This window comes from Talpa europaea, assembly GCF_964194135.1.
Source record: "Talpa europaea genome assembly, chromosome: 3".
In the NCBI taxonomy this organism is placed as follows: Eukaryota; Metazoa; Chordata; class Mammalia; order Eulipotyphla; family Talpidae; genus Talpa; species Talpa europaea.
Window position 1 is genome coordinate 3938683 of NC_140069.1, and position 15998 is coordinate 3954680.

General features: G+C 45.3%; 1 protein-coding gene across 2 annotated transcripts in view; it reads right to left on the reverse strand.

The window, feature by feature from the left end:
• Positions 1-15998, reverse strand: part of KHDRBS3 (KH RNA binding domain containing, signal transduction associated 3) — a gene marked incomplete at both ends in the record, with an annotated part of 120002 nt that overhangs the window by 12371 nt on the left and 91633 nt on the right. For both annotated transcript variants that reach the window (XM_084230295.1, XM_084230294.1), the window contains one exon: positions 14083-14165. In XM_084230295.1, the coding sequence (XP_084086421.1) occupies positions 14083-14165 (83 nt within the window). The remainder of the gene's footprint in view (positions 1-14082; positions 14166-15998) is intronic.

A 15998-nucleotide genomic window follows, 5' to 3' on the forward strand; every position in this document is an offset into this window, starting at 1 on the left:
GTGACCCACATGGCGCAGCAGACCTCTCCTGTCTCCCCGCTGCTCCCCTCAGCAGTGGATTTCAGTAGATCCTCCTGTTCTGCTCCCTATTCTGTCTCTGGTGAATCCTTTTACACCCCCCCCACACCTCTGGTCTGTACCCCATTTCTTGTATGCATAAATAAATAGATCTTTACCAAAAAAAAGAGTTATGGTAGCTTCAAAAATATGCTGGGAAATCATCTCACCTCCTCCATTGTTTTGGGGAAGGGTTTTTACAGAATTTTCCATTTAGCTAGTGGATACTAAGCTACCTACATTTTCTATTCCTTCTTATGTATGTTTTTATAAGTGACCTTGTTTCAATTATTCACTTTTTCTAAGTTGTAAAACACACCTGTATTTCATTGTAGATGATGTTCTTTGTTTAGATTAGAATTTGCAGTGATGGTGCCTCTAATTTCTTATACTGTATTTGGATTTTCCATTTCATTTTTTCCACACTTGACCAGTACTACTAGTTTATCGATTTTAACAATCTGTTCAAAGAACCAGCATTTTCCCTTTCTTTGTTGGTAGTTTTCTATCTCTCTGACTCCTAGTATAGTTTTACTCCCTTTTTTCTGCTAACTGGAGGTCTGATTTGATCTTCCTTGGTATCGGTAGGTTCTCATGGTAGATTATTGATTTTATGGCTTCGTTCATTTCTCAAATAGGCAAATCATGCACTCCTGCATTCACGCACTCATTCATTCCAGCATGTCCTTACAATCTGGTCCAACAAGATGCTTCAGGCTCCTTTTGTATATTCCTGTCCTGGTGTTAGGGCCAATCCAACTTTGTGATCTGACAACTGCGATCTTTTCTCTATTTCAGTTTTACTTATTCTTCCTTTCGCTCACTCTAGTGTTATGCTATTATTTCTTGTCTTTTTGACAGACCACCCACTTATCATTATGAAATTCCTCACTATCGCTTGTGATTCTCTTGCCTCCAGGTTACATTGCGTCAAGTTACTGCACCAGACCTGCATGCCTGCTGTCTTCTTGGTATCCTTTTTTTCAATCTTTTATTTTCAAGATGTCTGTAGAGTTATGTTTTTGAAATGTATTTCTTCTAAACAATATTTGGTTGGTTCTTTGCTTTGTATCCAGTCTGGAAGTATCTGCTTTATAAATATTGGTTGTCCATCCATTTTTGTTTAAATTAATTATTGGTATGTTTTGAATCAAGTCAATCTATTGACTTCAAATTCTCCAAACTGCTTGTTTTCCTCCATTTCTCCTTCTGTGCTCTTCCAATTCTTTAATTGAATGAAACATGTTTCAGTAATGTATTTTTATCTCCTCTACTTTTTAGTTACAACTCTTTCCATTTTTGGAGGTTGCTGTAGAAGTCACAACATACAGCTTTAACTTACTAGTCTTTCTTCAAGAAATATTTCAATGCTTCACAAACAATTAGAAATTTTAGCAAAATACTATGCTTTTGGTGCCACTTATCATAATGCAGTTAGGGTGCTCTAATTTGCATGTTAATTATGACGACTTTTACTTTCAACAGGTGCAGCTTGTAAAGAGATCTAAATAGAAACAGAGGTTCATGAAGACTTCTGTAAATGGTCTCACTTGCTTCGTCAGGTCAGGTGTCCATAGCTTTGTCTAGAACGAGTTTTCCATCAGGTGATACTTCCCCTCAGCCGATCTTTTTTTTTTTTTTTTAAAGATTTATTTATTTATTTATACAAGCACGGGGTACAGTCAGAAGCATGGGAGGGTGAAAGAATTCACCAGAGCCAGAGTGGGGAACAGAACAGGCAGACAGACAGAAGACACTGTTGAGGGGAGCAGTGGGCAGCAGGAGAGGTCTGCGCGCCATGTGGGACCCTCGCCGGTGGCGGGGGATCGAACCGGCACTGCAGAGGCTGCGGCAGCTTCGCGGCCCAGCGCTCAACTGCTGTGCCACCAGAGGAGGCCCCCCTCAGCCAATCTTTTAGCATTTCTTGTGTGCACCTCCGCTGGTCCAAACTTCCCTTACTTTTATGTGAGAAACCTTCACCCCATATTCTCACTTCCAGGCACTGTTCATCTCCACCTTCTCCGTGCGTGGTCAGATGCCAGTCACTTATCTTCCTAGTTTTCCTCTTCATAACTTGCCTTTTAATTCTGATTGTCTTCAGAATACCTTTTTAGCAATCTGTCTGATTTGGGACTTGAAAGGTTTTTTTCATATTCATCCTGTGGGGGGTTCCCTGAGCTTCTGTGTAATGGTATTTCCCATTAATTCTGGAAAACGTTCATGTATTATTTCTTTGGTATTTCTTCTGTCTTAAAGTTTCTCTCTTCTCTTCTCTGTGAGTCCAACCAAAACCACCTTAGGTTATTTTTACCGTCTCACAGATCTCAGGCACAATGTTCCTTTTTCTCTGTGTTATCTTTTCTTCCTCTTTGTGAACATGTTTGGAAATTTTTATTAATTTCCCTACACTTCTCTTCCTTTGTTGTGTACAATCTGCTAGTAAGTCCACTGAAATAATGCTTCTTCTGATATTGCAGTTTTTCACTTCCAGCAATTTCACTGGCTTTTTAAAAATAAATTCCATGGCTGGCTGCCACCTACTCGCTCCTGCCCACCTGTTGCACAAAGTCCTTGGCCACAGTTATTACAGCTACACTATGACCTTGGCTACTGTGACCTTCAGGGCCTCAGTTTCTATTGACTGTTTCCACTTGACTCTGGGTATTATTTCTTTTAATCTCATATTTTTTTAATTGAATACTACATGTTTATGAAAAAGAACAGAGAAACTGAAATTAGGGAGATAGACATATGCAAAGGATAGAGCTTTCCATCTACTAGGGCATCAGCTGCTGGGGTAGTTGTAACCAATTGCTGCAGATATAGCGACTTCAGCAACACAACATAGACTTACTCTGTAATGATGTTGGAAGTTGTCCCGTCTGTGTTACTTTTGAGGACCCGGGGAAGCATCTCCCACCTGGGGCGCCCACACTCCTGGCTCACGGCCCACTTCTCCCTCTGCAGGGCAGGTGGAACTGCAGCTCTCTGCCTCCTGCCACCCTCTCCCACTTTAGGGGCCTAAGGTGATTATAACGAGATAATCTTCCCAGCTGTGGGTCCTTAACTTAATCCCGTCTGCAAAGTCCCTTCTGCCACCAAAGGGACGTAGCCATAGCCTCCAGGGCCTGGGCTGTGGAGACTACTGGGGAGCCTTATTTTTCCACCTGGTTATAGGCCAAGATAACAGTGTTTGCAGGCACCATCTTCCCCTGAAACTTCACACTTTTAAGTTTGTAAACTCATTTAATCACCTGAGATTAATTTTAGATAGGAAGCTATAATGACCACATATTTTTACAAAGTTAGAGCATTTATTTTTTTCCAAGTTGTTCAAGATAGCTTACTCCAAGGAGATGGAGATTTCTATGGGAAGAATTTGAATCATGAATTCAAATGAAGAACACTGTAACTTTAGAGATGGTGAGGCTCTCCCACCAGAGGGCGGTGGTTGCAGAGACCCCCTAGGGAAACGCGCCACCTCCGTCTAGTCTCACATCTTCTCAACCCATCATGTCCGAAATGGACTGAAAACAAGGGTGCTGTGTTACCATGACTGCCCCTAGGATTTAAGCTCTTCATCTCGTTGCTCACAATACTTCTCGTGCACCTGGCACAGCTCCTGACACAAAGCACAGACTCAGTGCCTATGGGACATGTGAATGGGAGACACACAGAAACACCAATAATTTATTTCTTTAGGAAACAAACATTTGCTTAGCAACTGTGTGCGAGGCACTGGCAAAAGTGCTTTACACACGCTACCTCATTTATAGAGTACTTACTAGTCAAGAGACTAGTTCTCAACCTTGGCTGCGCATCAAAATTATCCATAGTGTTTAAAAATTCACAGAGAGCTCAGGTTACGGCAAGACACAGATTAAAAACTAAACAGAGGAGTTTGTCTTGGGCACCCATGTTTTTCATTCAAGGCTGTATAAGTAACTGCTGCATGCAGACAGAACTGAGGAGTGCAGCCATTTCACATTAGACTTTCAAAGGTACCAAATTTTTTAGTGTTTTCCAACTTTTAAAGCAGATGCAGAGTTTTTAAATGCTATCAATCCCACTGAAAAGCACACTAGATGGGGTTTCCAGTCAGTACTGGGGAAACCAAGATGGACACAAAGGGGCCCTGCCCTTGAGGACGTGGACCTCTCCATAAACAGGAGGTAGATCTCAGCAGTGCAGCTGGCACTACTAGGGCACACAGGCCCGGGGAGAGTACTCTGCACCAAAGTGTGCCTCTTTGTGAGGCAAAGAGAGAGACTCAGGGAACTTGCTGGACCAGACGGATACTGGCTCCAGGAGCTGTGAATAGCTCTATTGCAGCAGCTCCCAGGACTAAGTGTAAGGGAAGCAAACTGCCCTGCTCGCACCACTGCAGAAAGGTCTAGAAAACTGAATGTAAACCGCACGGAACAACGCCAAAATAAAAAATAATCTGTTTAAAAGGCATATGTGAAGAAAATAAGTGAGGGACCTGTGAACAGCTGAGGAAATTAAATTTATTCTCATAATTTATGTTTTGGAATCTATTTAATATGTAATTGACAAAATTATAAAAAGCCACAACTGAACAACGCAACAAGAGCTGAGCGCATTAGAGGTTGACTTGACACGAGGCTACGAGGCCTTGCTAATGAAACGGGGCCTTTGATCAGATGGGCCGAGGTCATCCTCCACTAGCCCGTGTGAGCACTGTCAGCACAGCAATGCTGCATTACCCCTTGCAGGATTACAAACCACCAGGCCGGACATCCCTCCATCCCAGAAGCCCCCTTGTTTTCAGTTCCCTCTGCATCACATTTTCCTTGACCAAATCTTTCAAATGATCCAAGAACCAACACTAACCCAGAGAGGGGCAAAGAGCACGCCCCCCCACAGGTAGTGTGACACCTGGGTTACCAATTCACCGAACTTGACGAGAGCCTGGCAGGTGATCACTCCTTTCGCCACCTCCCCCACAGATGGGGTAACCAGCACCCCCGCCATGAAAGGTGATTTGGCTGTCAGCTAGCAGCAGAGCTGTGACTCAGACCCACGCTGTCTGTCCTTCCTCCTCACCAACCAAGTCTAGCATCAGTCACATCGGAGGCTCCCTTTTCTCTGTATTACTTCATCTTAGTCGCTATGCATATGTTTCTTTCTATATCTAAAATGTCCCATCAGGCTACACACATGCAGGTACATTTTACATGTGATTTGACATCCGATGTCTCCAAAATACAACGTCTAGAGCCAGATTCAATACTACTTGTTGATAAATCCAAAGAGGTCAGAATTCAATTCAATATTAGATAAACTACTTCTATGCGGTGGACTTAAAAACTCATTGTCAACTATTCATGGTAGAACAGTCTTCATAAATGGTAGATTGAGGGAATGGGCAGAACTGTTAGTGATTAATTCCCTGCTTTTCTATATATACACTACTTTTTGGTCTTTCATGGAGGCCTAAAAAAAAAAAATCAGTGTAAGAAATAACCAACAAAAAGGTAAAAATAATTATTCCTTTTAAAGGTGCAGTGTGACCCATGAGAGGTAAAGGCCACACACATGTTCAGATACTAACAAAAGTAAGCCTGAGATAAAACGAGACCTCGGTTACTTAAAACACTGGGCTAAAACATAATCATGATAATACCTTTTGCAGTAACTGAGGAAAATCAGAATATGATATTAATAGCTACTACTTATATAGTGATTGATCAGTATGCAAAAGTTTTGTATCAATGATTTCAATTAACTGCTGTAATTCTGTGAACACTCCAAATTCAACATGCCCCAAATGCATTTATTAACTTTCCCCCCCCGAAATCTTATCAGTCATTTTAATTAATTATATCACACTCTACCCAATGGGCACAGTGAGACACTAAGACACTAGAGATTATTCTCTATCCCTTTCTTTCCTTGAACTTTACCAGAAATTGCTCAGTTTTTTAAAGAGTTCTTAAACATATTCATCCTGTCAATATTTCTTTTATACAAAGTTCAGGCACTTATTGGACAGATGCTGGGCCAAAAGTTAAAAACAATTTTAAGATTCTTGATATACACATAAAAAATTGCTTTCTAAAAGAAAACTATCCCTTCAAGATGAAAAGTACAATCTATACCACGTCTGAATTATTTCATCCTCTAAACTTGTGAGTCTAGTAAATGAGGTTTGACTAGGTTCCGAAATTCAACCACACTGATGCTCTCTATTATAAATCATCTTTCCCAAATGACTTCAAGTTCTGACCCCAAGTCCATGCTTTCAAAACATGTCAGGACCCTAAATAGTTGACATTAAATGAGACCTTTAATAACTTTTTATTTCACAAATGGAAACTCAAAATGGCATGTATAATCTCATTCTGATTGTTGATCTGTTGGAATTTTATTGATTGGCATCCTCTCAAAAAAGACTGTAGAGGGCCTCCCTGGTGGCGCAAGGGGTTATGACACAACTTATGAAGCTCACTGCAGCATGAGTTCAATCCCTGGCCAGGGAGCTACCACATGACGCAGCAGACCTCTCGACTCGCCCGCTGCTCCCCTCAGCAGTGTATTTCGTCAGTCTGCCTGTTCTGTTACCCGCTCTGTCTCTGGTGAATTATATCACCCCCCACAACTCTGGCCTGTAACCCAGTTCTTGTATGTATAAAATAAATAAACCTTTAAAAAATTTAAAAAAAAATAAAAAGGCTGTAGACGTTTCTGGTTCAGCATTTACGTGGAGAGGCGGCAGAGAGCTCTGAGAACTCCCGGCTTCCAGGCTAGCTCGGGCACTTACTCTCCCATGGGCCTGAGGAAATTTCCAGAACAGGAAGTGCCTCAATCGCCTCATCTAAAAATGGGATACAATAGCAGTAACCAACTTTCATGGAGGTGTAAAATGCTCAGGCCAGCCTGTGGCCCACAGTACACGTACCTCCGCAAATTTATCGAGCTCCTATGCACAGCATCTGCATCTCATTTAATCCCTACCCAACAAACCAAATATTATTGTCATCATTTTGCAGAGGAGAAAAGACTCTAAAGCTAAGTGACCTGGCCAGAGGCATGCAGTCCGGGAGGTACAGGCACTCGGATCCAAGCCCAGGCTCGTGTGGCTTCAGAGCTCAGCTTTTTATGACATCACACGCCCATGTTTAAGAGTCAGCAATTACAAAAAGTTCCATCATTTAAGCTCACTAAAAAGAATATGGGAACTGTCAGGAAAATTCCTCTACAAATCAATGAAGACACATTTTAAGAACGTATGAATCAGAGGTAAGAAAACACAGGGGGAGGCTCACCAAGAAGATCTTCATCTAACAGACATTAGCGATCCCCGGTGAAGATTTCGGACCGGGGATGGAAAGCCGGCAGGTCCACTTGTTAGAAACCCCGTCACATAATCTCCATTTTCGTAACGAACCTCTCTGCCTGGTCTATTCACTCTCAGCAGCATCTGTCACCGCCATGAATGGCTGATCATAAGGACCGTGTCGTCTTCTCGGTGCTATTAGGCAGATGGCAGCGCTAAATCCAAATGATGTAGTACATCTCCCTGGTGGACTCTGTTTGCGCATATACCATTATTCTACAATTCCTCAGTGATAAATCCCGTGTACTCTCAAGAACATTAAAGAGTGAACTGACAGTGGCAATTGATTTATCGCCGCCAGCTTGCCCCTGCCCCACCGCCTCCCCACGCGGGTGAGATCTCGCTTGAAGGCGCCATGTGCCGTTGAGGGGCTCGAATCGTCTGGAGACTTGCTTCCAAGTTCGGCAAGAGAAGGGGGGCTTGGTCGTGAGACAGCCTGGTGTGACGAGCGACGTGGCTGGGCCCAGCTCACGTCCCCTGTGTAGTCCTTGCGGAGGGAAGAGCTGGTGAGCGTGGGGTTCCCGGGAGTTAACTGAGATGACCAGCAGGAGAGCCCAGGGCCCAGCAGATCACACTGAGCAGAGGGCTCAGCGGGTATCCCCTCCTTCAAAGTGGATCAACTTAATCTTGAAAAGCAAGGCCTTGCATTTTTATGATTTTAATTTTAAGGCCTTTCCTGTAAGATGAGACTTCTGAGCTCGCTGTCCACACAGCTGAGGAGCCGAAGGCGCTGTGACCCCGAGGCCCCGCCGTCTCGGCTCACAGGGTCAGACGCTCAGTGTAAGAGTTGATGCACTTTTCCTCAGGAAGAACAGCAGGCGACGATACCCTTCTCCACAGGCTCAGGTTGGATCAGAGGAGCGCACACAGCTCCCTCACACCTGGCTTGCCAGGCCCAGTGTCCGGAGAGGGGGCAGCTGCTCTGGTGCTGCAGCAGCCGCGCTCACACCCGCCGGCCGGCGCCTGGGCCTGGGGCTGCGCCGCCCCCGGTGCCTCTGCCTGCTCTGTCCTGCAGCCCTCCCGCCCCCTCTGAGGGGTTGCTGAGAGCCAAGTCGCCGCTGGTGCCCAGCGTGACACGGGCAGGCAGCTCCTCTGCCCAGCGTCCGTGTGGTGCGGGGTAGAAGGATTTCAGGGAACAGCTTCCCACCAAGAAGGCCAGTGCTCCGGGCAGCGAGTAGCCAAAACCCCAAAGGGCCAAGCCAAGTACAGGCACATGTGACATCTGCAGCCGTGGTTTATAAACTCTTACTCCGGACACACCATCTCTGTTTGTCAAAGTCCACGACAGCCAACGCTGATGACACAAAGCAGTGTCTTCCCTAAGAGTCTTGCTGACATTTAGTGAGGATATGGGAAGTTAAACAGCAGGCCATTGTGTCCAATGTGAAAATTCCAAATTACTTTCAGCTCTCCATGGTCAGAGTTTGCGAAGTCGTGACTGGACCGTGCTGTGAGGACTAGCCGAGGGGGGAGCCACAGCACACGGGCGCACCGGGCACCCAGCAGCCCAGGGTTTTCTGCTGCTTTCCTGGGACCTGGCATTTGGAGTCACACCAGGGGTGCACGTGGCTTCTGGAAGCTTCCGTCACTCTGCCTACCTGGGCAGAAGGGCGCAGGTACTGTTCTGCCACATCAACAAGGCAATGGTTATATTTTAAAATCTCTTCCCTGGATGATGGGCTTAGAGTTAGACAAAAGCCGAGGCACAAGAACCAGCTGCTCAGTGTTCCTGGGGAACATCACACACGCCAACCTCGCAGGGAAGCTGGTGATTGTAAAGCTGGGGACGATGCGTCGAGAGGCAGAGTCAGTTGAGGGCTGGACTGAAGAGATGCTCCGAAACTGGCAGCTGCTCTTTCTAATTCCTATTTCAGTAATTTTAAATGTTTTCATGAAAACTACAGATACTGGAAGATGAAATGCAACGTGCACTTAAAAGGACTGTCGGAATCACCAAGCACCGTGGGAAATTAACACGTCCATGTGAAACCATTCCAGAAACTAAACATTTTTAAAACATTTTATTACTTGTTTACTTTTATGAGATTTATTTCTACCATCCAGTCATGTACACATGCCCCCCTCCCCCAATGGCTATTTGCGCTTTTTTCTGCCTCTTTTGATTCTTTTTCATACTCACTACAGGAATCACATTTTCCTTTGGATAATTTACAATTATTTAGAAGCACAGACTAAAATAGTATGATGTTATGAATAAAAATCATATCTATTGAAGGTATAGAAATGATCTGATAAATGCATCTGATAAATGCATGAGGGAACCAGGACAGGCAATCTAGTAAATGAATCTTCTCCTCACAGGCAACCTCTTTTTTATGATGAGGGCAACTCAAATTTAGCTTTTACCCAATGTCCAGAACTAATCACAGTATCACCCACTATATGCATCACATTGCACAACTGCAATTGTCCTTAGGGTTATAAATAAGTCAGTGAAAACTAATTTTGTTTAGTGGACAACGACGTGGATACGTTCAAAAGGGTCTGCAGAGTGGAAACTGGTTTCCTGGGGGCCCTGGTGCTGCCAGGGCAGGGGTCAACAGCCGTCCCTGAGGCTGCCCCCCACCCTTCACCCTGTTCTCACCAGCTCTTCTGTCTTCACGATCGCTATTTGGGAGCCGTGTTTCCAGAGGAATCGATCAGTAACTATTTGGAGCCGATGCATAGTAGAACACTTCTAATATTGTAAAGGATAGCTCGTATTTCTCTTCCTGGTGATTGTGTTGACAGCTTGTTACTCATTAAACGTGCAGACATAGAGAAACACGGCTTTGTTCCATGCCACAAGATTAGCACCATCGAGGTCATTACAAAATCAATGGGGAAATGTAGCTGAACTAGACGGAATGTTCTATCACTCTGTAGGGATCCTCGTTTGTATTCGAATTTTAATACAAGGTATTTGAAAATTGGGATAAAAAATTCCTAATTTGTCAGACCTCCCGAGAGAAACTGCTGTTTCTGTAACAAAACAATGTCATAAAATGATTATGACTGATGAAGTTTACAGTCATTACTGAAAAGGCCTGCACACAACAGTCACAGCCCCCGCGCACGCCGTTGTTTTCAAGTGGCTGCTCACCTACCGACCCCAGTGTAGGTTAAAGATGGAGTGACCACCCCTTTCGGGGTGCAGAGTAGCCCTCCACAAGGAACACTCCCTCTCACTCTCCCAGTAAGTCACTCACTCACACTGTCCTCCACTTACTGGTGCCTGTCTCTGGAGGCCTCTCCGTGTGAATGAGAAGCAGAAATGACTGAGAGCTGGGAAGGAGTGGGAGAGCATGGGTTTGTTCCGCCAGGACAACAGGCCCGCCCTCCTGGGGGCCCTCCCTCCCGGGGGCCCCTCCCTCTCCGTGGGGGTCTCGTCCAGCTTGTCTTGTGGATGACCTGTTCCCTCCAGCACTGCCCTGGGGACTTATTTGCTAGTCCACTTCAGGTCTACCTTCTTAAGAAGAAACTAAGTCACACGTTTTACAAAGCGAGGCTTAGAAAGGTGAACCGCTGGCCCAAGGAGCATAACCGGACAGGTGACAACTCGGACCTAAACACAGGTCTCCAAGCTCCGCCGACCGCCACGGCCATGCACGACTGCATGACGGGCGTGCGTAGACGAGAAGGCCCTCTCTGGGCCGTGGCTACGACTGCTTGGTGAAATCTGTGCTCCCCCACGTCACGCACAGTGAAGATCACCAAACAGAAGCTGGAGAAGGGTGAATGTGGGTCTAAATTTCCTTGTGCGTCTACTGCACAGGCATGCTCACCCCAAGGTGTGCACCCTAATCTGGAGACACTGCCCGTGCTGCGTGCCAGCGCCTCCCAGAGAAAGCAAGAGTCACACTTGCAAGTCAAACTTTTCTAGTAGTCACATGAAAAAGAAAAGGTGAAATTCATTTCAATTACATTTTTGTTGTACATTCTTGTGCTTCTATGCTGAGTCTTTGGACTCAGGCGTGTGGTCCACACTGCTGGACACGGCCATTCAGCCAGTCACCTGCCGTGTTCAGCAGCCATGGGGGCCGGCAGCCATCTCAGTGCTCACACACCCTCTCATGCTGTTTGGGAGGTGTTCTGTTATATCATGGGGTGTCAAAGACCTTCTCAGGAGAGCTCTGTACTCTACAGACTACTAACAGGAGAATTCTGCAGTATCGCTGGGTTATAACTGTATCATGGAATGTATTTTCAAATTTTGAATGAGAGAATTGTTGGAGTATGAAATTAAATCTACAGAACCTGAAGTGTCAAAATCCAGAGATTTTAGGCTGCAGAGCATCAGGCTGCGTGGCATCTGTCGGTGCACCAAGGCTGTTTGCTCTTGGAGGGCAGAGGCAGAGGATGCTATTTGCTGAGAGGATGGCACGTGAGACTGTAAATAAAGCCCCTGATCCCACTGGCTACAGTGGACAACATTCACACATGAACTTCTTGGGCGAGATCAGGCCACCAGCCCAATCTGGCAAGGCATTGCTTCTAGTTCAAAGGAAAACTAAGTGCCAATGGAGTGAAAAGCATCCCCAAGCATTCCAAGGCCCGGATGCCGTAGGCGGGAACACTAGCAGGGATGATGTCATCACAAAGAGGGAGCTGGAAGGCTACGGAGGCGGAAGGGCAGGACAGAGAGCACACAGAGCCGGCTCTGTAGGTCTGGACCCGTAATGTGACCTCTCGGAACCTGCACACAAGGGAATGACAGGTTCAGACGCCAATTCCATGCTGGGGACCAGCTGAGAAGGGAGAGAGAATTTGTGTGAAGTCAGGGGACAGTACTGCCCACAAAGGAAGCAGTCGCCAACAACCCTGTTTGATCCTGGGGATGACCTGATCCCGTCAGGCCCACACTAGACTTCTGGACCACTGCTACATGTTGCTTTCTTGGCTGAACTGCAGCTCCCAGAAGCTCGTATGCTGAGGTGCTGACCCCAGGGCCTCAGAATGAGAGAGGGCTCTTGAAGAAGCGACTGGCTTAGACTGAGGGCTTGTGTGGCTGCTGATGCCACCTGAGCAGTGTCTATAGAAGAGAAGAGGTCTGGATACACCAAGAGAAGCCGGGAGGTGTACAGAGAGAGGCCAGAGCGTGTGAGGTAGCCGTGAGCAAGCAGCTCCTGCAGGTCGAGGACAGGGGCCTCAGGAGAAACCAGCGCACCCGCACCTGGGTCTTGGGCTTCAGCCTCTAGAACTGCAAGCAAACGCTCCTCTGTTGCTGCCCCAGCCTCTGGGATTTTGCTATGGTGACTCGCGCGGGCAGTGCGCCGGCTATGGCTTCGTCCTGCCCTGCCACAGGCAGGGGCACCACTGGGCACTGCAGCCGCTCAGGACGCCAGGGTTCTGGGGACCAGGTCAAGCACGACTCCTTGTGTGGAGGCCGTGTGATTTCTTAGGCAAATTACCTCATTTTTGTGAACCAGTTTTCCTCCAAGGAGTGGTGCTTACCTCATGGATTCTGAGGATTCATTAAACAATGGTTCAGAACTCCTAATGAATACCGGGTTCTTGCATTTGCCAACACATGCAGCACACGCAGCTCTGAGCTCCAGTGTCACAACATCGCCTCCAAGCAGGTCGAGGGCTGTCAGCAAGGTGCTGCCTTACTTGAGTCTTCCCTGACTCAGGGCCCACAGCGCTTAAGGTGGCAGCCCCCTAAGTGGCCTGTGGCGGAGCCTCGCCCACCTGCCCGGCCTCACACTAAGACACCACATGCTTCCCCAGGCGCTGGCCACATACATGCGCTACTGTGTGGAAAGGTCCACTACCCACTGCCCGCCCCAGAGCCCGCCCACTCCCTCAAAGATACAAATGCCTCGTCATGGACAGGGGCAGCTCCCACTGGGAAAGGCCATCTGAGAGTGAAAGTTTAATTGTTCCAAGTTATAGAAGAAACGAAAATCACCAGCAACAAAAAGAAAAAATCCATCTCTGACGCCTTCTGCCACGGCGTCACCATGCACCAGCACCACCTGCCCGGGCAGGCGCACCGGGCGGCCAGCACGGGGATGACCAGCAGCAGCTTGGGCCTGTCTGCCTGGTCTTCCGCTCAGAGTTCTAGATATGAAGCAAGAAGATCTGGGCATTTAGGAAAACACTGCGAACAGGATGAGGAGTGATTTCGTATATCAGCAAACATCAAGGTGTGTTATCAGATGGGGTGACTGGAAGGCTGTTTTGCCTCTGACAGCATTTATTTCTGGGTAAGCACTTCTTTGGAAAATGAATCAGAACTATCTCATTATTCACAAATAGGAATTTGAAGCCGTTAGAAAACAGGAGCACGGCTGCTCAGAAGCAAAGACAGTGTGAATATGAAATCAAATTTGTGGCACTTTCGCTTCCCAGACCCCAGCAATGCAGGGTGTTTACAGGCTTCTGCATGGTTTAGAGTCGTCAGTCATTGTTCCTCCTTAGAACACTTACACCAAATTTTTAGAGTAAATGAAACTTTCATTTTTCTTTCCCAAGTCATACTATTTTAACGCTACAGGGAATCTGGGAGGAATATGCTGGCTGGATTTCCAATTAAAACAAACAAAAAATCAGAGCAAGTCAAGTGCACGCCCTCCCTGGACAAGCAGCGTCCTGTCCCCAGGGTGGATAGATGTGGACGGCATGATGTCTGCCTTGGGTCTGTTTGTGAGGCTGACTCTTACCTTTGGGCTGGGGTGCTATAACTGTTATCGTAGGAGTCGTAACTCTGTTCATCATAAGCAGGGCCATATCCATCATCGTAGTCCTAAAATATAAAAGAAGCACAACAAGGTTCAGAGAAGTTTCTGGAAAATACAAAAACATTCTGCTTTCAGTGAATCTTTATTAATTCAGCTAGCATTTAAACTACACATTGAATTACAGTGTAATGAAAAAATGTAAGAGCAACATTAGTAAAAATGATGGTGTAAGAACCTCCAAAAAGTCTCTTTACAAAAAAAAGTCTCTCACAAAAGCAAAGAGAAACTGGCAAAAATGATCAGAATCAACACATTTCCAGGACTCTTAAAACTAACAAAAGGCTTACAGAGTTCTAGAGAATTTTTTTTTTTCTATTGTCCAAATCCTGGTATGAACAGAAGGCTTTGTGATGCTTTACATTGACTTATCTCCCGCCTCACAACCAGCTCTGCAGGAGGCACATCCCTCAGGCTGGAGACCCCACAGTAGAACTGGGCAGAGCTCTTTGAAAACCCCACCTCCCAAAGGATTGTCTTTATCTGATCTCACTTAGAGCTCATCCAGTGCAAAAAGACCTTGCATTTAAAGAAAATATTTAGAGACAATTGTTTGCGATTTCAGCTAGTTGAAATGGTGAAAAAAAAAATTGGAGTAAATAATAGACAAATCACAATGTTTACAAAGAAAGGTGGGGGAATGACATGTCCACAGGGGCTTTGAAAAGGTAGGATCCAAAAGGCTCTGCGTGGGGGTAGTGTCATGTCACACTGTCTAGGAAAGACCTGAGTCTCCTCTAGCGGACCGCAGGCTCAGCACGTATGAACACGAAGGGCAGAGTCAGCTGAAAATTGACTGACTGTTGACATCAACCCATGGGCTCTTGGCAAAGGCTAGCGGTTTAATTTCTAGGCCTTCAATTAAATCTCTTCTACTCATTAGCTTACTACTAAGTTAGCAGGGGAGACACTTCAGTAGCATCACCCAGAAAATACAGACTTTATAGAATCAATTTGGAAAAATCATTCAACTGAAAACAAAACAAAAAGAAATCCTGGGGAGGGAGAAAAATTTGGTTTCCACCATTGACACATTTGTAGAAACTGTCCAGTTTTAAACAAAAATTTAATATGTGACACAAATAACAATGAGAGTATGGTCCACACAGAAAAAGAAAATAGTCAATAGAAATTGTTCCTGAGGAAGCTGAGGCTCTGGACACACTAGACAAAGACTTTAAATCAGGAATGTGAAGTATATTCAAGGGACCAAGTGATGCCTTATCTAAAGAAAAAAAGAAAGGTATAAAAACAATGTGTCACAAAATATAAAAAAATTAAGACGACTCCAAAGAAACTTTTGAGTGGCCAGTTCTAATAATTAAAATGAAATCACTAGGGCAGCTTAACAACAGATACGACTAGGCAGAAGAAAGAGTCAGTGAACTTGATGATACATAAATTTCAGATTATCCAGTATAAGGAAGAAAATCTGAATAAAGAAAAATGAACAGAAACTCAGAGACGGTGGGGCACCAACAAATACATGAACAAATGGATAAATGAGATCACCAGAGAGGAAAGGAACAGAAAGATTATTTGGAGAAATACTGGGTACGAATTTCCAAAATTTGATGTAAAGATCTAATTTACACATCCAAGAAGCTCAACAAATAAATTCAAAGAGACCCACACCCAGCTTCATCATCAAAATGTTGAAAGACGAAGAATCTTAGACAGCAAGAGAGAAGCCACTCGTCGTGTGCAGGGAACCTTAATAAGATCCAAAGTTGATTTCTCAACAGAAATCACAGAGGCCAGAAGACACTGAGATCCCATATTCCAAAAATTAAAAGACAATCAACTAAGAAAACTATATCCAGCAAAACTATCTTTCAGAA